At 40.8% G+C, this 24,311-nt stretch overlaps 1 protein-coding gene across 2 annotated transcripts in view; it reads left to right on the top strand.

Moving 5' to 3' along the window:
* The window catches only part of gpm6bb (glycoprotein M6Bb), a 33,810-nt gene extending 9,564 nt beyond the window's left edge, over positions 1 to 24,246 (top strand). The window contains exons 2-7 of one of the 2 annotated variants that reach the window (XM_030081481.1): positions 16,348 to 16,534; positions 17,394 to 17,550; positions 17,718 to 17,886; positions 18,639 to 18,712; positions 18,852 to 18,917; positions 21,493 to 24,246. In XM_030081481.1, the coding sequence (XP_029937341.1) occupies positions 16,348 to 16,534; positions 17,394 to 17,550; positions 17,718 to 17,886; positions 18,639 to 18,712; positions 18,852 to 18,917; positions 21,493 to 21,642 (803 nt within the window). In that variant the 3' untranslated portion in view covers positions 21,643 to 24,246. Of the gene's footprint in view, positions 1 to 16,347; positions 16,535 to 17,393; positions 17,551 to 17,717; positions 17,887 to 18,638; positions 18,713 to 18,851; positions 18,918 to 19,452; positions 20,590 to 21,492 lie in introns of those variants that run through there. The other variant, XM_030081482.1, reaches the window with a different exon arrangement.
* The last annotated feature ends 65 nt before the right edge of the window (positions 24,247 to 24,311 follow it).

Below are 24,311 nucleotides of genomic sequence, written 5' to 3'. Positions count from 1 at the left end.
CAGCTGGGAGAGACAGAGAGAAGGGTGGGAGCAGCAAGAAAAAAAAAAAAAGGAAGGGGCTGCTCATGGGAAGCCCCCAAGATTAGCTGGACAGTCTCGTCTGCTGTCTCCATGACTTTGGGCTTCATTATGTCTCTATTGTGTGTGTGTGTGTGTGTGTGTGTGTGTGTGTGTGTGTTCACATGCCAAGCTGTGTGTGGCAAGAAGGAAAATGAAAATGAAAGACCTTCTCCAACCTGGTGTTATTCACCGTCCCAGCAGCTGGAGCGTGGGAACTTTTGGGATGTACGGATCCTAGTTAGGAAGGGATGTGTGTTTGGTGTCCCGTATGGAGCTTGGGACACAGACACATCAGAAATCTCTTATTTAAAGGCCACCAGAAATGGCATGGACTTGCTGTGTTGCCTATTTGAACACTTGTGCTCCTGCAGATGGCCCTCTTTTTAAATGACTCACTCATACAAGATTGTTTTCCACTGCTTAAGTTGGCTGGCTTCATTGTTTTGTTTTTCATCTTTACTCTATTAACAGTGACTTTGCATTGTGCAGCTGTTTACAACCCTCATTCTGAAACTGCTCTTTAAATAGCATTATTATTATGGAAACAATGTATTCTGTTAATTCATGGACCTCTGTGATAAATTCGACTGGAGCATCTGGTTCTCTGCAGATTGAATATGCATGTACACACAGTGTTAATTTTTACAGGAATGGCAGAAGAATATTCAAAATCATTTTACATGTGTGCACATCTGTAGTACAAAACAAACTAATAACCTCTTAATTTCCCAGTGATTGTTATTTACTGCTGTTTTTCCCAAAAAGGCTACTAAATGCACTTTGTACTGAGCTATATATATATATATATATATATATATAAAGAACATTTACAGAGATAGGCATTGTACTTAAAGGATTAACAACCCTTTAAGGGAGGTCCTTAGAGATTAATTTATACTATTGATGTCGTGGAGCTCCATTGAGCAGCATTTGTTTCAGATGGCTTTGGTAAGTGCTCTGTGTCAAAATGATTGATTGGCTGGAGAGGTGGGCACAATTTCCAGTTAATGATTTTTTTTTTGTCACGAGGATGGCCTCATCTGTCGAGTGTGAATGGACTTTACTCCTTTAAGACACAGAGTGTGTGTGTGTATGGGGGGATTACTGAGTCAGATTAGTGGGACATTACACTGCAGGGGGCCATGATCATGTGTTTCATGGCCTAAGGTGAAGGTGAGACCGTGAGGGCAGAAATTAGTGAGGTTTCATGGTAATGTGTCGCCTCAGAGAGAAAAAGCTGGCGCAATAGGCATGTGTGGAATACAAACAGATTTTTTTAGTCATTTTCAGTGCCAAATACAGTTTTGTGTGTTTTGAGAGCAGCCTGTTTTTGTAATCATAGGCTCTCTCATGTTCACTTGATACAATTCACAGACATTTCTGGACAAGATGATACATTGAGAAAAGGAAGGCTTACCTGCCAGTAGTATGGATTTTTTTTCCCTCCTAAATGTTCTTTCACTGGGCTCTTTTATTCTGGAGAGACTACTGAATGAACTGAGGTGACCCATGTGGGGCAGATATTGTATATTATACCTCTTTATTTCCCCCCATAGAGCATATTTTATTTGAAACCAGATTATTTTCAGTTTCTTGGAAAACTATTGTCATAATATACTTGAACGTATAAGGCACGATTGTCTAGTGTTATTCTAACTGGATGTTGGAGAGGTGTTTCTTGCATACCTTTTGGCTGATTTATTGGCTTGGTAATGTAAATGTGGCACACCACAAAGACAGTGAGCCCCCTTCCAGACCAGAGGCATTATTAACAGATTTATGTGCTCTTGTACTCAGAGAGAACAACAGGCAATTATGGAAAGACATTGAGACCTTTACTTCCCCACAAAATGTCAAAAAGTTCATGGCCTTAGATAGAAAACCAAGAGGAGGTAGAGGGGGGCAACTAGTATGTACTGTAAGTGCCACTGCCTCCCCTTCTCTGTCTCTCTCTCACACACACACACACACTCAGGTTTATGTTATTTCTGTTATTCTGGCACTGAATAGCTTTCCAGACTCCAGCATGAAATTATGAAATTCTTCGTCTTTAGTATTTGGTATTGCGCTGGTTTTTTGCCCGGCCAATGTTCCTCAAGCCGTGGTGGCAGTTTCCAAGGTAGGCCAGGAAGTTTGAGTAATACGAAGCATCTGTGTCTTTCCCTCTCCCTGCAACTCACTGTGGCCAAAACCACCGTGGCTGTGGAGGTGCCAGAGATCCAGGGCTGTGAAGTCACTTTTAGAGGGAAAACATGGCTGCCAGGCATCTCTGAGTGTTGCTCCTTTTCCAGACCTAACACGATAGTAACACAAACATGCAATTATAGAAGTGCTGAGTTAGATAGCCTGGGCATTGTTTGGTCGCACACTAGCAATTACACTGGGGAGAAAATTCCAATAGGAAAACAGTACAATGGAGATGTTCAAACGCCAAGACATAAAGCATGCCAATGATTGGAAAAGAATAGTAAGTAAGTCACAGCAACTGACATGCAACAAGTTGTTAAGTGTAACTAAACAGTTTTCTTTGTGCGCCAACAAAATGCTGTGAATTAAATTTGTGACTGTTAAAAAAAAAACTGTCCCATAGTCCTAACACTATTTTTCAGACTCTGATGTTTAAGTAATTCTGTTGTCTGATTTTTTTCACAGCAGAAAAGGGATAGTCTGACTTTTTTTGTCACATGTTGATTTAATGCATACAGAATTTTCGCTAAAAGCACTAACTTGCCTTGTTGTCTCGAATCATGATTTAAAACTTGAATCAAATTGAATTGTTCCAAAAAAAAAAAAAAAAAAAAAAGCTTTAATCTAATCGTCAGCTTGTGAGTCGAGAATAAAAATAAACCTCTGCTAAGATTTATACCCCTGTTTACAGACAATGTGTTGGTCTGTGTGTCAACATTTGTGCGCCACCACCTGAACTGGTCGGTGATTTGAAGTTTTTATGTTGAAGGGTGGGTGATGGTTTGTCTTAGATTGGAAAAGAAGCCATTTTGAATCTGTGGACTGGTAAAATGTGTGCAGGGAAAGTGAACAATACACTCCCCTGCTTTAACAACTACTATTTAAGTGCCCTTGACCAACAAACTCAACTCCTGCCCCATTGTTGCTGGTCTGTGGCCAATAGTCCAGCACTGGTTGCTCTGGGCAGCTCCCACATGTGCAAGTGTGAAGCCAGGACATTGCTGACAAGGAGCACATGTGACGAGCACAAACTGGGCAAATGAAACCTTTAAAATAACACGCTGAATGCTGATTAATTGAAAAGACGTTATACATAATAGCAAGAACCAGCATTTCTTTCTATTTTCTTTAGTTGTTCCATTGTCCCGGGTCTGTGCTGCAAGACTGACTGACTTGCAACATGTGAGCATGCCGTTTTAAACTCTGATCCCAAATGAAAGATGCAGGCAGAATAAATGTTTTCAAATGAGTTGTTTTTCTAGTATATGAGGCCAGAGATTTTTTCTTAAGGGATTTTTCTTAGTTTATTGCTTTCTGTCTGACATGGTAAAAAGGAAGCACAGGCTCATTATAAGTCAGCCCATTGTGGTTTTTCCTCTCACTGTCCATGTATCTTACTATAATGAATGAGGACAGTTAGGCTTTAATGGCATATCCAGTTTTTCCACAACAGACAGAGGAATTTTCCCCGAGGAATCGAGCTCTGGAGCTTCATATAGTGTGCTTAATCATCATATGGCAGTATTAGCTTTACTCCCAAAGTGAGCTGGAAGCATAAGTTCTAATGTATTGCTCAACGTGGCAGACTTTGATTATAGCTATGGCTTGTGGCGTCTTTTTTTTTTCCAACAGTTAGTCCACATGTGCTAATTGAAATGTTCAGCACAAGTCATAGAGTTTCTAATGTCTTTGTTCTTCTTTAAGCACGCAGTGTAAATGGGTCAGCAAAACGAATGGATCTGTATAATGGGCTTGTATACTGGTGCTTTTGTGAACAAATCAATGGTCAGAAATATAGAGCACATTGACCTGTGAAGTGGGCCTGCATTTAAAACTAGGCCAGCAATGCAGCTAGGATCAGAGGGCAACTCAGGAAGCCCCAGTACAATAGGATCAATTCATAATGTGAAGCAAAATATGTACAGTAGGATCAATTCATAACATGCAACATATGCAACTCTTTGTTAAAATAGAGTGTTTGAAAGTAGAGACGCACCAGCATGTTTTTTGAAGCAAATAGCAATATCCTATATCATTCCAGCCATGAAGGCCAGTACCAGGTACAAAACAGGCTTAGCTTTTCACACCAACCTCTATTAACATGATTAAGTCTTTTTTGTTGTTGTTGTTCTAATTTTACCCCTGTATTAAGTGACACGTTTCTAGAAAAAAGTCTATTTTTTCTGGAAACATGTCGATACAATAATACTGGATTGACACGATTTTTAATTTTAAAACCAATACCGATAGCCTGCCTATATACTGGTCCACCTTTTTTGGTTGGGTTGAGTTGGGTATCACATTCTGCAATGCTGCTATATCTCTATGCTCATAGGGGAACACAAGAAAGAAGATGTAACAGCTGTTCAGTCTATTTGGCTTTAGCAGCAAAACATACCAGGCTGATTTGATTAATTGTTTGTTTTCATTTATTTGGCTTTCTCCTAATGCTTCTCACCATATTTTGGCTTCTTCATCCAGCCATTCCTCATATAAACCCCACCCCTTCACCTCCTCCTTCCCTCCAAGGCCATGGCATGGAGAGGCTGCTTTCTCAGGCTGCTGTTAGTGTGTGTGTTTGTGTATATGCATGTGTGTGTGTGTGTGCTGATTGGGTTTAGGCATAGGCCTGGCTCCCTGAGAGCTCCTTCCTCTGCATGGGCCAAGCAGGACGCAGGTCTTCGCGGGTGACTGAGCACTGAGGAGCATTCAAGCTCCCAGTCTCACGGCTTGAAAGATTGACCCACAATGAAGCCTCCTCCATTTGTCTGAGCTTCATCATCATTCATATTGTGTCCTTGACAGGGGGGTGGCGCTGTGTCTTGACACTGGAGCTGAACGTATGGTGGTGATGCTATGCTGACACGACCACTCAGTGTTTTTAGGAACACTAAATCGGTTTTCACAACAATTTGATTCAGCACTTGTAACCAAAATTTTCCATCCTTTAATTTAACACAAGCAATAATGTATAGCTATCCTCTTTCCAAACCAATTAAGACAATAGAATTGTTATTTGTGCAAAAACAAAACAAAACCTAATTGACAAAGATGTTGCAATTCCTTAATCAGCACGTTAAAGAATTCTGAATAAAGGAATAATTCATGTGCTGCTTACTTGTCGCTGTCCTTTATGAATTTAGTAGTGTGAAAAATGACAGCTAATTTGGTGTGTGCAATGTAAGTAAGAGGTGGTATATTGTTTTGAAATGTCAGCTCAGAAAAATGCAAGGCAAACCTCACAGTTAGGGTTGGTGGATTGGTGAATTTTGTTGTCTAAAAAAAAAATCATGATGACACTGTTGGTGGTCTGCGCTCAGAGGCATGACTTATAAGTAAGGCTTGGAACTGAAATTGCAAAACAAATCATGCCAGATCTCATGTGGTGTTTTAAGATGTCGTGGATATTTTCTTGGTCACAGTGGTTGTGGAAAACAAAAGAAAGGGGAGGAAAAGACAGAGAGGAGAGATTACTGTCTTTGCTTCATTTTAAAGGTTTCTACTTCCTGCTGTCTGATGTTTTCCCTGCAGGCTCAGTCAAGTATCACATTTCATCAGTAGAGCCAGTGAGTGTTTGATTTTCATAAACACACTGAGTTGTAGAACAAACATGACATATGAATCCAATCCTAAATGATGGTCTTTTATGCTAATTATGTTTGATATAGTTATATTTTAGTGTTAAAGGCATGAATAAAATTAGATTAGATACATGCAAGGCCCATCAGTGCCTTGTATGTATCTAGGCAGTGTTCTGCAGTATAGTGATCCTACTGGTTACAAATTTGTTATGTCTCAGAGGGAGATTGTTGACATTATGATAATGATATGGCATTCATGCATACTTTCCACTTGTAACTTTTGTTATAAATATTTGCATTGACCAAACTGTATAAATTTACTAATCTGAAGCCTTAAAATTATGTTTCAGTATCTTGCGTAGTGCATTGTTGAGATTAAGTGCCTTCAAGTGCTGTCAGAAAAAAACAGGCTGACATTTTTGCTCATAAAAGACACAGCCAACACTGCTGTAACTGTTTGGCAATTGATGTTTTGTTTTTCATTCTATGTTTAACTTTTAGTTGTGCAATTTTAAATTGGGATCAACTACGTGCTGCACATTTTCTCCCTGCTCTGTACTGCTTGATGTCGAAAATAAAACAGACACGCAAAAACCCAAACTTTTGTTAGAAATTACATTTGTGATGAATGTGTGACAAGCTGTGTTTACTAGAGTCCAGAATTCATACGTAAAGGGATTGCTTTTTTAAATGTTATACCTACTAAACTTAACTTTTTTGTATGCTGCTGTTGTTGGTATGTGCTCTCCTCAAAGGCTGCTAAATGGAGCATTACGCTGTTACCATTACGGTTATAGTAACTTGCATCCAAGATTTAGGAAAAGCAAAATGGTGAGCATTGTGATTGATACTGTGAATTACAAAAATATCTGCAAATGATTTGATATATTTTGACTATATCTTCCACTCCTGGCTGAAGCCTCAGCTGAGCTCCTTAAATTACTTTGGCCTAGTATCAGTAATTTTATAATCCCAAGCTGCCTGTACATCAGCTGTATCTTCATATATACGGATAGGCTGTAGTATAAACAGCTGTCATGTCTACATGCTATCAGCTGAAGCCTTTGTTCCTTACTCTGTGAAGATGATGTCAGTTCTCCTGGTGTTTTACAGGGCTGACAGTGAAAAAGCTTGTGGATTAGTGCAGCATTTGTTGTTGTGGGATCCCCACTAAGTTCACTTCCCTGACCCCTGAGGCTGCTCTCCCCTCCTGACCCCCCCTCCCTCTCTGAGGTCTGGTATCCGTGAGAAGACCCCACTCCAGCAGCACTCCAGCAGGGCTCCCCGCTGAAAGCCCGCGCTCTCATTAGCATGCCTCTGGGGCTCCTTAGCCTGCCTCTGCCAAACAAACACAGCCAAGCCCCTCTTCCCTGTCTCACCCTCTGTCTCTCTCTCTCTTTCTGTCTGTCTGTCTTTCTCCGGTCATCTGTCACCATTCATTTCTCTTTATCTCTCTCATGTGTAACAAGAAATCCCTGATGTTGCTTCTCCTTTGTTTTTCTGGCATCTGCTCGCGTTCCCCCTCTTTTATCAGCTCCATCACTCTCCTTCAGTTTCGAGATGTGTTTTCACTTCCCATTTTGTTGTTCTCTCATTTTCAGATTCTGTTTCCTCTGTTGTTTGTGTGAGCCCCGAGGAGCGTCCCTCACCCTGTTAGGAGAGTGCTGGTTTGCCCCTTTCCCGTGTCCTTTTATGTGAGTTAGAAGTCACCAGATGGAGGGAAGACAGCGGTCAGAGGTTGCTAATGTATGCCTGAGGAACAGGGGGCATATGGTGCAAATCAGAAGATGAAGGGCTCACCCCCATCGCACAGCCCCTCTACCCATCCACCCCCTTCCCCTTGCACTGTGGTCAGATGGGAAATAGAGAAAGGTGATTGTGTGCTGACATGCATTCTGCCCCAGCCTACACACAGCACAGAGTAGGGCTTTCATCCGCTGCGCCCCAACCAAAGGAGGGGGTCCTCACTCTCCCACACACATCCCTTTCTCTGATGTAACAAGCCCATTCTCACTAGGCAGCCAGCCCCAAATTACTATTCATGGTGCCACTCCATTCCACTCCGATACAGAGACAGGGACGCCTCAGAGGAGGGAATATCTTCCAAGGGGTGGGCAAGGATTTCTGTGTGTGTGGGTGTTGTTCAGGGGACAAATGTATTTGACCCAAACCGAATCCCAAAACCGTGCAAGTAGAGCAGATGCACAATATTTCCTGTGAAACTGGATTTCAAGTGACGTATGGCCGGGGCATTAGGTTAGCTGGCAGCGTGCACTAAGCTCAGCCAAATCCCAACTGACAAGACCTCAAGACCTCTGCATCTTGGAGAGGAACTGTGATATACCGAGGAGCGGTGCCTTCGTCACTCAGGAGAACACATAGGAGCAAATGCGAGAGCGAGGGGGGGGGGCGCAGAGAGGGAGAGGGAGGGAGAGAGAGAGAGAGAGAGAGAGAGAGAGAGAGAGAGAGAGAGAGCTTGCGGGAGAGAGAGTGAAGGAGGGAGAGAGGGGGGAAGAGAGTAAGGAGATAGGAAGAGAGAATTTGCTGAAAGGAAGCATTTTTGTTGGATGGGAGAAAAACAACCATGGAAACTACATCAGAAGAAAACCAAGAGCAGAGGCAGGACAAAAGAGGTACCAATGAGCACTCACAAAGGGCCGGTTTAGCTCTTTTCACTGCTTTGTTTACTGGGGCTTTAACCTACTTGAGCCTGCTTGGTTTCACACCACACAATAGAGGGGTAGAGTCTGCTCAGCAGGGGCTAATTCAAATATTCAATGTCTTATTGCTTTGCTCACAGACATTTTTTTAAGCCTAGCCTCCTTGTTCCAGTGGAGACTGTATCGCTCGTGTGTGTGTGTGTGTGTGTGTGTGTGTGTGTGTGTGCATAACTGTTGATATTCCAGTTACAGATCGTGCATCATTGCCTGTAGTCGAAGGCACGCTTCAAGTGAATTTTGCCAGCGTTGCGTGTGCTTGTGCTGTGATCTAATTATCTTATGTCTGTGGGATGTTTTGCACAGCCCGTTTTCCTCCAGCAGGAGAGATGTTGTGTTGTGATTTATCATTATAACGCTAGTTTCACTGTTAAGGGCGAAGAGCCTGTTGCAGCATCGATAGTAAATCAATGAGTCCTCGGGATGTGTATGAGTTATTCTTTCTGGGGGATTGGTGATTAATGAGGTGCAGGAGAGGCTGGCAAGGACAAAGGTAGACGCACCAGACATCAGGACTCTCACACGTAGAGGTGCCATGAGGTTTACTCTACACCACTGGAAAGAATGGGAGTGAGAGAAAGAGCAAAGAGGCGGGGTTTTTTTCAGAATGAAATGCTCACATTAGTTGTAACCTGATATAAACGTGCTTGACCCCCCCACCTTGTAAGAATCATCAGGGATCATTGATTTTTCCTTTGCTCTTTGTTCTGACTGCTTCCCCCAGGTTACAGATCGTACGGTTTCAAACAAACACACGCTCCCAAGTCATGATGCTGTGGTTGTCTGGAGATTCACTTTATGGGAAGGAAGTCAGTAACTTGAAAACCACACTGCAATGTTGTATTGATTATGTTTACTAGCTTATAATTATATTTATCGTTGCTCCAAAAAAAAAAGAGATCTGTGGAGTTTTGTTCCAATGAAATATCCACTACTTGAAAAACCAGGCTAAAAGATGTAGTTAAATTCAGTCGTTGGACGGCAAAACCATGACAGCCTTTTATAGTGTGGATAATCTAAAATATAGCAACACTGAATGAAAACACCCGCGTTCTAAAATGGATTTATATTACTTTGGAGTAGAAATACACATTTGGATTCTCTCTTTTCTCATGTCAGCTTCTTTACTCTCCGATCAAGTGGAAAGTTGTAACAGAATAGTTGCTGTGGATGGTTGGATTGTTTTCACACCCCACTCTAGCACTTTTGGCAAGACTACACAAGAGAGTACCGCACTCTGTTTAGCACTCTCCTCCTTATTTACATGAAACAGCACCCCACACATGTTAACATATTAATCCCATTCAGCGTCCCCAAACACACATATAAAATTTATGAGCCATTATGGCCAGCACTGTCCCATTATTGGTCATTAAACATGAAGTACACACGTCTTCCTCAACCCAACGCCTTTCACAAACAGCCACGGGTGAGCTACAGTCACCGGCTATTAGCTGACAGAGTGTATGTTTCTCTTGTTAGATAAGTAAACGGAGAGACCACTTTAGATGAATTTTGCAGGCTCAGATCTTTCATTCCCTGGAGAATGGCCATTACAGCCATTATGGCATTTTTAAGTGTGGAAAATCAGACTGCTTCTCATAAATGGTGTTTTGGCGGCTTGCCTCGACCGAGCAACAAACAACAACACTTTAGCGTTAGCTGCAAACAGGCACATCTGTCAGCAATGAGGCTAGACATAAGATTAGGACTGGATGGTGTTATTAACTGATCATAACTGGGTGCCGACGTGTCCCGCAGGACTCAGGGATGAGAGGAAAGTAGTTGCGTCTTTGCATGTGTGTGCATCTATGTGTCCTCTATCTAGGTCTGTTGAGTGCATGTTTGTCTGTTTGTGTTTGTTTGAGTCTGTGTGGGTTAATGTGCTTGTGTCTGGCATAAATACCTATGCCTAGGTCAATATGTGATGTTTGAACATCCTCAGATCACATCCAGTTGCTGTCCCTCTGGTGATATCTACTGGAACCATAAAGGTACACTATGCAAAACTGAGGAGTGCCCTCCGTTTTATTAAAAAATGCCAGAAATCATGGAATAAGCACATTATTTATCAGTGAGTTGGTTCGTGTAGACTCTACTCTCACATTCCAAGCCTATTTTTTGTAAGTTCAGAGTAAACGGTCCTTGCTTTTCGTGCACCTTTAACAAGGGAGGCTTCAGGCGTTTCTTCCCCCTCTCCACCGAGGGTCCCAGCTGTCGGAAGACATCTGCGGTCTGGTGCTTTTGCAGCGTTGACAGGCCGTGTTCAGATCACGACAGTTGTTGAAGGGTGGAGGGTGGTGGTGATGAAGCTGAGCCAGCTGTAGGGTTAATGTGATGGAGTGGTCTGGGCTCAGGCAAACCACAGAGGGATAGGATTCACCCTCAATTTTCTAGCCGTGCCTGTCTGTCAGTCTATCTGTCCATCTCCCTCCCTCTCCTTCTCTCCTCCAGCATGCCAGCTTGCCTGCTATCCTCATGTTAGACTTAATGAGCTTTCTCATTCACACATTGGGTGATTTGAGATGCTTTGACAAACAGGATCCTCCTGGAGTGTGAAGTGGCTGCCACCCATTTCCACTGTGGCCCATTGTGACTGCACTGTGTTTGAGGGGCACACAGGATGGAGCTCAGTGGTGGGCTTGTCCTGGGCCCCAGCCTACAAGCCGGAAGAGCGGGGCCGCGGTTCAGTGCCGTTCTGAATGGCCCCTGAGAGCCCGGCGTAATGGACAGTCTCGGGCTGCACACACTGGCTCTTTGTATTAGAGCTTTTTGGACACTCTCTCTGTCCCTCTCTCTGTTTCTCTCACTCACACTCTCTGTCGCACAGTAACTCCAACACAAATGCACTCTTTCTCTCGGACTTTGTCTCGCTCTCTCCTCGTGATTCTGATGTGGCAGATCGAGTCTCTGCAGTGAGGCCGCAACATTGTCTGACACTGTCATTACACACAGTCGTTAACTTGTCTCTGTTTCTGTTTCGCTCCCTCTCTTTTTCTCTCTCTTTCTCTGTCTCCCCGAAGCCCTCTCTCATGCATGTGGCAATGAGGTGGCGAGTGGAGAGTCTTGAAGTGGCTGGAGGTCTAACCAGGAACTGGGATGTTAGTCAGGAACTGGGAGCATGTGAAAGTCATCAGAGAAAAAAGGCCCAACGTGATTTTCATTTGTAGAGCTCCATTCAGAGCAAGGCAGCAGGATCCATTTTGTAGATGTTTGTTGTTTAGAGAGTCATCAGCTCCCACTGACGTCCCCTGTGGAGGAGGCTACTTTTGAAAATCCTGGACTGCAATATCCTGTGTACTATGAAATCCCACGCGCTGCACTTAGAGAGAACAGCCCGAGCTGTGCTGCGTGGCGGGTTCAGCGAGAGATGCTGGCTTTCTCTTTAACCAACTGCTCAGTGGTCAGCCTTTCTTATACCTCTCAAACACAAATTACAAAATCCTAAGTGATACATTGTTACTTGGTTGTCGATTAAAAGAAACAGGAAAAGACAGGATTACATTAACAATAGGAAAATGTTTGACGAAGAATAGTGCAGTCCAGATTTTATGTATTAAGGTACATGTTCCTGCCGTCTAGCACTCATTCTGAAGCACATAAACTTCCAAAAGTTGGTAGGTCAAATGATACATACTGTATAATATCTCGCAAACAAACCAAAATCCCAGCACTGCTTTGAATCGATCTATTGAACAAGCCTGATTTTACACCAGTCTAAGCTACCATTCCTATAGGACTGCTGAGGATTTGTGTGCAGCTTTGATGTTGTTTTCATCTCCCTCCATGTCAAATACCAAGACTAAAGCCTTTACAGTGGCCCTTTGTTGATAGAGTGGTATTCTTGAGGTCACCACGCTAATAATTAAACCGCGTCAGTGGGCCTTTCCTTGTGCCAGTGTTGTTTTAGCCAGCCAAAAGAGAATTATACTAACCAGCCAACATGTCCACTCCAGCTGTGAAAATACCACCTTGGACTTATTGAGTTATTAAACATAACATTCAATCAGCAACATAAGACGCCTCTATTGAGATAGAAATACCTTTGTTCACCACTACAGTATTGTGTGTATTTGTACATGGATTTGTGTTTGAAGGTCATGGTGGACTGGTGTTTAACAGTAGTATTCAGAGCAAGACATGCAGAGCGGATACAGGGATCAGGTGACCACATACAGTCGGTGTAGTAGTTTAACCAACACTCTCTGGATGGATAGATGGCTTGGAAACAGGCCACCACTGTGGAGTGGACACTAATCAAATAGATGGCTCATTGATTGGATCGGTGGCTTTTAACCATGATGTACACTTTCTCTCTTTGACTAGACCCAATTAGGAAAGCACGGCAGATGCTGACATGTCAGCATGACCTTCTCTGTGACAGGCACCAGACAAGCCGGGTAACAGGGTCAAGGTGCTGCTTTGAAACAAACCAGCCATCAGTTCAAAACCAATTTGTTCCTGTGGTATAGGTCAGCCATATGTGTCAATACCACAGTTTTGATTCATTTAGCTTCAGAGATGTGACATTGTGTGGATGAAAAATGTTAGTCTCACTGCCAAATCCAATATGATCAAGGCTGTCAGGGGATAGTGACTGTCATAATGATACTGTGGTTTCTAGGACCATGCTATCTGCCTTTAGACAGTCAGTCTAGTGGGAATTGTGATGCATTTCAAGGCAGGGTTTGAAACTAAACAGACATTTAATAACACGGACAATCATACAGCGCTCACATTTTGACATGTCACAGCTGATTGTGTTCAAGAGAACTGATAATAAGCCAGTGTGACTGTTATTGCATCTGTCAGTCACTTGCCCATTTAATACTAGATTTTTTTTTACAGAGATAAATCTTTACCAAGCTTTACATAGGAGGAAAAATAGTAGAGAGCTAACCTCATCACTAGAAGAGTATGTGGTGCCCCTTTGGAAACAACCTTGCATGACTTTTAAGTGTGAGAGTAAATTGATATTCACAACTTACCCCTGGTCTGTTTTCAAAATTTATTTCAGTTCAATTCCCAAATCCATAATTATAATACAAGGTCAGCCAATAATCTCCACCCTGCTTTCTTCAGGACAATCTCTTCCAAGGTTTCCATTAGATCTCAAGACCTCTCTGCACATTAGAGATTCCATCAATCTAAACTCATTTAAGAAGCTAACTGTACTTTTCTTTTTGGACCAATTAAGCAATGCAACATCATAACCACTGTCACTGTCTTAATATGTTCACTGTGCTTGTAATACATCCCAGTACATCCTTAGTTATTGCTTTTCTGTAGATTATTATGTATTTTTTGTTTTCATAATAGCCTACTTTATTTGTTTTCTTTGTTTTTATGTTGTATGTCTCATTTTAGGAAAGCCACCTGACAAGCACTTTCTCTTCCCATTCTCTATGCTCTCCATCTATATTGTGCACTTTTTGTATCATGCGTTTTTTTTTTTGTTTTTTTTTTTTTATGTGCCATAATAAGAGAATAAAATTCAAACTAAGTAAACTAAACTATTGTGTTGAGATCAAAAGTACCTGATGACAGTATCATCCACTACTAGAGCAGCTCTTCCCTTGAATGGACTGTGTTTACTTTGTGGCTGGGCTCAATATCCTGCAGAGCTGTGTGCTCCGACTCCCAGCCCACTCGCCCTCCCCAGCATGTCCATCACAGAAATGTGGGCTGTGGTAAAAGTTAGCCTCTCTGCTGTGGGCACACTCATTGGGTTGTGGTTAACGTGCTGCCATAGCAACTCCTATTCACCCACCCTGGGACAAAAATGTTTTTATCTCCCTGTCCTACACAAAGAGTCTGGATGAACCTTCTGACTGCAAAACTGTTGTCCCGACAGCGATATATCTGTTTTAATTTCCTTTGTCACGGCAAAAAGCCCAAACACCAATGAACTTTCGGGATTCTTGACTTATGGAAGACACAAGCAACTAGATGCGCCTTTCTGCTTGCTCTGATACAACTACAAATTTATGCTGCAGTAATAGCGGCTCACATTGTCTGAGGCTTCAGTTTTAATATTTTCATCTTCCTAATATACAAGGAGGAGCAGAAATAATTTGAAAAATTCTTTATCCTATACATGTGGCACACTTGATTAGTCATCAGACATTTTTTTTGTTTACAAATGCTTTTATTATGAGTTCCTTGATGGAATTATCAAGTCATAAATTGCTCCATGGCAACTTAAAATGCAAAGATAAGGAAGACATTATTGTGCAGATAAATGCTCTCATCTTATGTTGTTGGCCTGGAACGGAAGAATATGTAATTTTTGTTATAGAAACTTGTGTAATAATTGTTTCCTGTCATCTCATCCCTATCGTGCAGATTACAGTCTGATAATGACGATTCCATTTATACAGTTGCTGTGTGTTTTACTGTCAGCACCATCTCAGTAAAAATCCCTTTTAAATCAAAAGGATATCAATTCCCAGGCTGCTTTCTGTGAATGCAGTTGTTACATGGTCTGTTCTGTGTAGGTCTGTGCAGTTATTCAGTGCCAGAACAGTGCTCACTCGCTTAAATTGGAAAAGGACATTTTTAAACACTTGCTTTTAGAGCTGCCAAATTCATTGGAAAAAAAAAATCACACTATGAACTATTTTTGATGAGCTATTTCATATTTCCAAGTTGCAAAAGGCTCCTAAAGATGGTATCCTGGTACTGAGAGCAATTTCTGCTCTATAAATTAAATTGTACATTTAAAAAAAAATCAAACTCAGCAAACTAATCTAGTTTTTTTTTAATTGCGCCAACAAATGAGAAACAAATATGTCTTTTCACTGTGCTATTGCAGTTTACACTGTAGTTAGAATACTATCAGAATAATCAATTTAAAGTAAGCATTAGGAAATACAGTATTATCAAGTAATAGTAATGATCATGAGCAACCCTACTTGTTTTACAGTATTACATATGAGTTATACATGGGGGTGTATTCATGAACCTCAGGCACTGACCAGGATGTCCTGTAAATCTAACCCTTGTGCTTCACACTACGACATCATGCTGAAAACATGTGGATGTGATTGGAAGCATACTGTGGTCTGCTCACATGTGTTCGCAGATGGTACACTGTGGTGACTGGGTCTGTATCCCAAGCCATAAGAATATATTGGAGTAGACAGTCGCATCTGGGTCACTTTGCTCTGTCATTGTGAGCTGCCATTGATTTCCATTACAGCTTGGCAGACACCCATTGCTGTGACCTGTTGGATGGCCATTAGTGCACTTAAAGTGTGGTGATGAATTGTCAGATAAAATGTTAAAGGTTGTGTAAACTGTACACACTCAGCCACACAGAGCGTGCTCTACTGTATATCATATCAGCTGGCACTTTACTTTGCTGTCTGAAAAGGAATCTGGCCACTTACAGAGTGAGCCTAGAACAATTTCTATGAAATCTAGTTTGTAGCTGACAGTGTTTTCTTTTTGCAGTGCTGAGAAAGACACTTTTTTCTATTACCCTGCAGCCTCTTTAAACCACCAGTTAATATTTGATAAAAATCAGTGCATGGTCTTTAATGAGTCCCTAATACAAATATGTGTTTAGTCACAAAACTTCATTTGAATACTTTGTCTCATACTTTCTCTTAGATCATGTTTTGTGAAACAGCTTTTCCAAGAGAAGGACAGACTGAAACACAATCCCTTTTATGGACTTGACTTAGACTTGACTAATGCTGCTTTTGTAGAGTAAAGATACTTGATACACCTTTCAGCAAAAACATTGTGTCACAATGTCAAGTGACTCACACTTGTGCCCTTCTTGTGTTTTTGTACAGGTTGCTTTGAGTGCTGCATCAAATGTTTAGGCGGGGTGCCATATGCGTCGCTGGTGGCCACGATCCTGTGCTTCTCTGGTGTTGCCCTGTTCTGCGGCTGCGGCCATGTGGCTCTCACCGGCACGGTGACCATTTTGGAAAACCACTTCTCGAAGGTGACCAGTGACCATGCCATGCTGACCGATGTGTGAGTGAAATCTCCTCAACCGTACCTGATATATCTGTGGTTGTAATGCTGGCCAATGTCTGGTAAACAGATAAAGCTGATTTTTGCCATATTCTGTCAAATAATGCTGTCATTAAAAATACTATATCCATTTTACAACAGTCATCCATCATCAGACATCATCCGTAGTCACCAAATAATTCAGTCTTACATAACTATCTCAATGAGCAAAGATACTGCGCCTTAAGAGGGCTGAACAAGGCAGATAAATCAGATCAATGGAGTTACAGTTTTAATGAAGTGAACTTAATACAGGGTATTTTTAGCTGATAATGTCTGTTGGCTTCACCTTATCCTGAAGAGCAGACCTAATATGGAGCTTTTTTACCCTGCATCCATTAGTCTAGACAATGAAAAAGGAATGAGGAGAGACAAGACCAAGCACATGTTTTATGTTGGTGTTCAAGTGTAGACGTGGAGCGCACTGTTTAATTTAAGATGTCTAGAGAGGCAGTCTGGATGATTTCACCAGACATGCATCACCTGTTATCTCTGCAGTTGGAAAAGAAGGGTTTGTGTCTCTTTTTACGTCTTGGGGGAGCCGGGCCAGTTTATCTCTGTCGTGGCAGCCTGTTTACCATAATTCAGCCCAGGTTGCTAATGATTTCAAGATTCCACTCAAAACAAAACAAAACAAAAAGATAAATAAATAATAGTCGGCTGCACTTTTTCCATCCCAAGCTGCGGTATGTCAAACGCTATTACTCTACCTGACATTTTTAGTGTGCCTCACCGGGAGTCATGTTGGAGGCTGAGAAATGTTTCAGTCAGTACAGGTGAAATGTGAGAGGTTATGTGTGACATTATTGTTCTTTTACAGAATACAACTGATGCAGTACGTCATCTACGGCATCGCCTCCTTTTTCTTCCTGTACGGGATCATTCTGCTGGCTGAGGGCTTCTACACGACCAGCGCTGTCAAGGAGCTGCACAGCGAGTTTAAGACCACCATCTGCGGACGCTGCATCAGCGGAATGGTATGCTACTACGAGTGCCACCCTGCTGTGTTTATCTTCATGTTATAGCACTCCCTGTAATAGCCAGCACCAGTAAAAGAGAGAACAAAGCTTTAGCAGATATCACTAAGTGGGATTCGGTTGCATGTTATATCCTATGATGCTAATATTGTGCCATCTCTGGCCAGTTTGTGTTCCTCACATACATCCTGGGTGTGGCCTGGCTGGGTGTGTTTGGCTTCTCTGCCGTGCCAGTCTTCCTCTTCTACAACATGTGGTCCACCTGTAATGCCATGAAGTCCTCCATGGCCAACCTCACCAACATTGATACCATCTGCGTAGATGTTCGTCAGTACGGTGAGACAAGAATATGTTTAGAGTTTGCGTCATTAATATTTGAAACACAGAAGAGACTGTTCTATAATATACTCATATATCATTTTTATCATAGATCACTGTTTTTCCATGGAACAAATGCAGTATTATAGTAAATAATGAGTGGAAGATGAATCTACTGCTGCTATCTCTCCTTGCTCAGAGGCAGCATTGAATAGTAGCAATAAAATATAACAAGTTCAAATGTGCACTGGGATGTATTTTATAGCTTTGATTTGCTTAACTCTCAGGCTATAATAGTATAATATCATGATAGAAACATCAGAGGAAATACAGTCATTTTGCACATTCTAGTGTGACAGTGGGAGTACAGGCCGTAGACTCATTTTAGTGCTTAAATGAATAATTGATTAATCAATTAGTGAACTGACAGACAATTAGTCAGTTGTATTTTTAATAATTCATTAATCGTTGAAGGCATTTTTCATGTTATTATAGCAGACATGGCAAACATTTGCCGGGTACAGCTTCATTAATGCTGAGATTTGCTTGCTTTTCTCAATTTCATATCATAATAATTTGTTTTTTTAAGGCATCACTTTAGGCTCCGGTGACATGTGGTTGGAATTTTACATTATTTTTTAACAGTTAACAGTTAACAGTTAATAATCTGCAGGTTAATTGATAATGAAATAATTGCTAGTTGTTCACTGGGTTTCATCAAGAGGAATTTTCTCAGTGTAAATGGAAACCTTTGAAATTCCTGACTGCAGGAATTATCCCATGGAATGCCACACCAGGCAAGGCTTGCGGGTCTACGCTAGGCGACATCTGCAGCACCAGTGAGGTAAGAGCCACTCTCCCACTCAAACACGTTCAGCGAAATACACAGCACACACACGTCAGCAGAGCACGGTGACAAGAGCTCAAGGACCTAATGGTGTCTGCAAACTGAATAACGATCATGTCTGCTTGTCTTGTTCCAGTTCTACCTGTCCTATCACCTGTACATTGTAGCGTGTGCTGGGGCGGGAGCCACCGTGATCGCTCTGGTAAGCCTCCCTCCAGTCTCTCCATCTCCTCTCCCTTTAGCCCATCTTTGCACGGTTTGTATCAGTAGATCATGTGTCAAGTGCTCCTCTCCTCATTTCCCATATGGTTTATATAACCACTCCAAGGAAGATTAGGCTTTTCCACAGCTTCAATTCCATTTGCTGTTTACCATCTGCTTAGATGCCCCCGGCCCCATTCTTATTTTAGGAGGGATGAAACAGAGTGCAGTTTGCCCTGGATTGGATTTGTTTATCAGCCAGTGTTAGCAAATAGAATATCTTAACATTTCTAGACACCATAATCATGAGTTTGCTCTCGAGGATTGCACACATTACATATACATTACATACCGGATATTGTAAATAGATATTTTACAACAGATATTATTCATTTTCACATTTTCCTTGCTTTGTTTCTACATAGATAGGTTGAAATAAACCAGAAACTGACTGACCGTCATACTAACATGTTACTAGTGACTATGGAGTCACTGGCATGTTCTCTTACCACCTTTATTCTGTTCTCTTCCACCAGCTGATCTACATGATGGCTACCACTTATAACTTTGCTGTTTTGAAGTTTAAGAGTCGAGAAGACTGCTGCACTAAGTTTTAAACTGTTTTTAAGAGCACAGTACAGCATTTGAGACTGTACTGAGTAGAGACAGTTGCCACTGACAACAAATGAACTAAAAAACCTGAGAATAGAAAATCAACATCTCTCCATTAGTAGTCACATGAAGTGTAAATAGCTGATTGTATGCAAACTTTAGCATGTGGTATCCAGGGATATGCTTGTCTGGGGACGCCTGATGAGAACTGTCTTCAGAATGCGGTGGTGTATAGTTTTACTAGATTGTACTGCTTTCCTTTGGCCTCACTCATAGAAACATGTCACCATCAGATTTTATAGAAATGTGCACAGCTAGAAATCCGCACCAGTGTTGTTATTTATAAACCGTGAATTAAACGTGTAAAAGTTCCTAGCGCTACGCCAGCTACTGATCTAACCTGAACAGATTTGAAAAGGCATAAACTGCAGGATTAAAAAAAAAAAAAAAAAAAAAAAAAAAAAAAAGCTACAGTATTTTGCATGAAGCATTCCACATTGGGGAACAGGACAAGTGTCAATTATGGCACTTATACCCGAAATGCATTCATGTGTGCATTCCTTAGTCACTTCTAAAATGTAGATTAAACTTGCTTGCACACAGTTTGAATAGTGACCTTAAGATTGAGTTAAACATGACATGTAAATGAGGCCCAGGCTCTTCAGCGGGTCAGATTAGGATATAAATTGCAATAAGCCCTTATGTGCCAATCTCTGAAAACTGCCTACGTGGAGAGGGAAGATGAAAAATAATTAATCTGATGGCAAATAATGAAGGTGTTCTCAGGCGTTACGTTTTTGACAGCCAGGTTAGTGTTTTGGGTGAGGAGGAATTCTTGTGCCACATCTGTCAAAGGACTAGCTACAGTAGCAAAGTAGCGCTGGCCAAGTGCCTTGTCCTATATATCCTTGCTTAGCCTGTACATTTTCAGTGCCAACCCATGCAACCATCAAGTGTTACAGAGAATTTTCAGTATTGATTTCTTTTGTCAGAAACTAGATTCTAAACAGAACTAAAAAAAAAACAAAAAAAAAAAAAAAAACCTTCGATCGACAGTATTATGATGATGTAGACCAGGTGACCAGTTGTGCATAGTAGATTTTCAAGTAACCGCACATTCCTAGCACAGCACACTATGAGGGGTTAGGCCAGTACCAGGGGTATCCTTCTGCATGAGGCCCTAAGCCTCAGTTTAATTTCTACATGTATTTTATGAAAAGAAATTCTCCTATTTTAGAGTAGGGTAAATGTATTTTTTTTTCTATGAGATCTGATGCTGTTATAGCCTCAGCTATGAAGTTGTTTTGTTTCATACATTTCCTTTATTCATTCAGAAAGTGCCATTAAAGAGCCATTTGTTTTTTTTTTATTTTTTATTTTTTTTAACACTGAGCCTGCATGCTTACATATTTCAAAATCTTTGATCTGTTTATGGTTACTTATACTCTCTATTTCATATATTTAATTCTCTCCTAAGTTTTTGAAGACTGTAGTTTTTCCTCTCTTTCTATACAAAATAAACAATCTTTGTTTACAAAATATCATCACATGGTCTATTTCTTCTCGCTTCCATGAAAAGAGCGTTTGAGAAAATAATACCGAGGTGCACAAGACATAGGGTCAGGGTCACAAAACAGCGCAAAACACCATGCTTTGCACTAACCAAAGCTTTCCAGCTGCCATTGTCACGAGCCTTGCATGTATGACCTCCCACTCTCCTCCTCTCCTCTGTCCTTCCCTTCCCCTTCAAAGTGTCTTTTCTGTAGAATTGTCCATTGAAATAGTGACTCCAGTATAGTTATATTGATAATAACTGTAACAGTAATATCTTTGTCACGCTTGTGTGTAATGTCTTTTGACAAGCTTAACTCTATGTGAATGTGTGTGATGTAGCTCTGACTCCTGTAGCTTGCTTTGCATCTTTGACATGCTCACCGGCCATCCACCTCACCCTTCTCTTCCAGATCCACTTCCTCATGATTCTGTCAGCAAACTGGGCCTACCTTAAGGATGCCAGTCATATGCATGCCTACCAAGACATCAAAATGAAGGAAGAGCGGGAGCTGCAGGACATCACCTCACGCTCAAAGGAATGTCTCAATTCCTACACATAAGGAATGAAGGCTCGCGCTCGAAATGCACACACACGCAAAGACACATAGACACTACTGCCAACCACTGGCGATCCCTCTGGACCAAGAGCGCGCTCAGCTCAGCTATAATAACCTGCCAACTGTCCTCACACTGTGCAGTACTAACCAGGCTCCTAACAAACTAATGCATCAGTGTTGCTTTCTGCACTAACTCACCAAGATGTGTGTTGGAACCGCTACTTTGTGCTGCATCTATGCTGTTTTTTTTTTTTTTTTTTTTATGTTTTATTTTGTTTTCTGGAGAAAATAGCAGTTTTGAGCTTTGATCTTAATTTGCTCTCGTTTTCTCTAGCCCTTTTTTTCATAGCCAGTTTTTTTCGCTGGCAAAGCTTGAGACATTGCACTATTCTTATACAAGTCGTAAATGATGAAAGTTTGTTTTACAGTCTTATTCTGTAATTCTTCTGACCTATGGTGGCCAGTTTTAGAACAAGGGAATGCAGAACATTTTGTAAATGAAGTGTTTTTTTTTTCTTTTCAAATCAGAGATGCAGTTTTAATTATAATTTCCCAGCATGACATGTGCCGCCTTACTTACAAAGCCACATGAGAGGTATCGTGTCATTCTGAATAACATGGCAGATCCATAAATTTACACTGACTCAAGGCTATGACACATGTCACATGATGTTTTGCTTTGGCTTTCAATTGACCGGTCACAGGGAGGTAAACAATATAATGTGAACCACATTGCATTGAAAAAGAAGGGATTATTCTTGTTCTTAGTAAAGTGTTATCCTCCTTCCTTTAAAACATGCTAGGATTCTTCATACTTCAGCCTCTATTTGCTTCTTTTTTCAATTTTAGTGGTCAGCTGAGTTTAAGTAATTGGATCTAGAATAATCTGCATCGCATTTACTTTTGAACCATAAAAGTGATGCACAGCATTCATGGCCTGCACTAACACTACCTCAGGTGTACACTAGAGCCTATGGATCACATTAACTGGAAAAAACAGACACCTCTCTCTCATAAGAGCTAAACTGTCATGGATTAAATAGTCCATTTTAGTCCTCTTCAAACTATGCCTCAAATAGAAATGGAAAAAGAGCGCACATACCGGGAGCTCCTCTGCATTACAGTTTCACAGTAGTTGTATCATGGCAAATGTGAGTGGACCAAAACACACAATCACAGAAATACATTTTCCAGCATGATGGCGTAACACTGCGTAATCTTGCTTTTTAAATGTGGTCTGCTGCCAATCTAAAGAGAAAAGGGTGTTCAATGCAACTGAAAATTTTACATGTTGAAAGTTTGTGCTCCTTTTGTATTCATTTAGACAAATTACAAATTACAAAAAAAAAATAAATAAAAATAAAAAAACAAAAACAAAAAAAAACCCAAAACAAAACAGTGCTGAACAATTTAGAGAGCTTCAGATCCCTTGTATTGTTCCAAATTCCCATTTGTGATTGTTTAGCTTATCTATTCCAGTATTCTGTACATTATGATAACTACTCAACTTAGAAAAATCTTATGAATTAAACTGTAAAAAAAAAAAAAAAAAATCAACAACAAAAAACAAAACAAACAAAAGAACAAAAAAAACAAAAAAACTGCATTTGTGTATGTGCTTTGGTACCATGGCAACTCCTATAAATGAAATAGATATAAGAAGCACTGTTTAGATGTGAACAACATAAATGTGTTAAAAGTCAGGAATTTTACTGATGTTTTATTATTGGAGACAAAACCACTCAAAAAGGACATTGTTTTTTTTTTTTCTTTTTTTTTTTAATTCTTCATAATTGCAATGTGCAATTGTTATAATACTGACATAATTACTCATGTAATCTTTTTTCTGTTAGACAAGAGTTACAGGAATATGTTGATGTTTATTTCTTTATTGCATGAAGGAAACTGTTTCTGCAGTCGTCGAAGTGATGTACAGTCATGTATACTGACATCAATAGTAGGCAGTGTTTGCCTATTTCCTTTTTTATTCTCTAACTGAATACAAATTAATCCATTCTATGACTATAGCTGGATAGTAGTAGGTGTTTTATAGGTTTTCTTTTACTCAAGTGAAAACTATATGAATCCTATAGTATTTTGTTACCTGATAGTAACCCATATTTTCTATAAGTGTCAAGGGCTTCCTCATGAATTACCGATGCTTCACTCCTCACAGACTTTTAAAGTGATTCCCCTTAGTTGCAACGCAATGCATTTCTAGAGCTGGATATGGCAATCTAAGTGGTAGATTCAGCCAAAGTATAAATATGCCATTGTAAGTCTCATTTTGGCCAGTGTTTTATAAACAAATGTATCTGAGATATTTTAGTACAGAACCTGCAATGCACTGTGCAGGACTAAAAGCCACAGGTGTACAGTGGCCCAGCATAAACATGGCAGATGTACAGTACACGCTGCTGTGTACCACATCGCCTCATGTTGTGTTGTCTGTTAAATTAACCAAAAAGTTAAGAATCAAGGCTCCTTGTTAATCACCAGGAGGACAACAATCCAGTACCCTGTCTGACTGGAATCCCCTATATGACATTACTCAACTGGCCTGTTGACTGTTTTTATGAATAAAACACAAATAAAACATCAACTCCACTCTTTTGTGGTCTGGTTTCTCCTTTGCATGATTGACAATCTAAAAGTTGCTCAGTTCACCATTA

The sequence above is a fragment of the Myripristis murdjan genome, chromosome 21 (genome assembly GCF_902150065.1).
Source record: "Myripristis murdjan chromosome 21, fMyrMur1.1, whole genome shotgun sequence".
NCBI classification, from domain to species: domain Eukaryota; kingdom Metazoa; phylum Chordata; class Actinopteri; order Holocentriformes; family Holocentridae; genus Myripristis; species Myripristis murdjan.
This window is presented reverse-complemented; position numbering and strand designations above follow the sequence as displayed.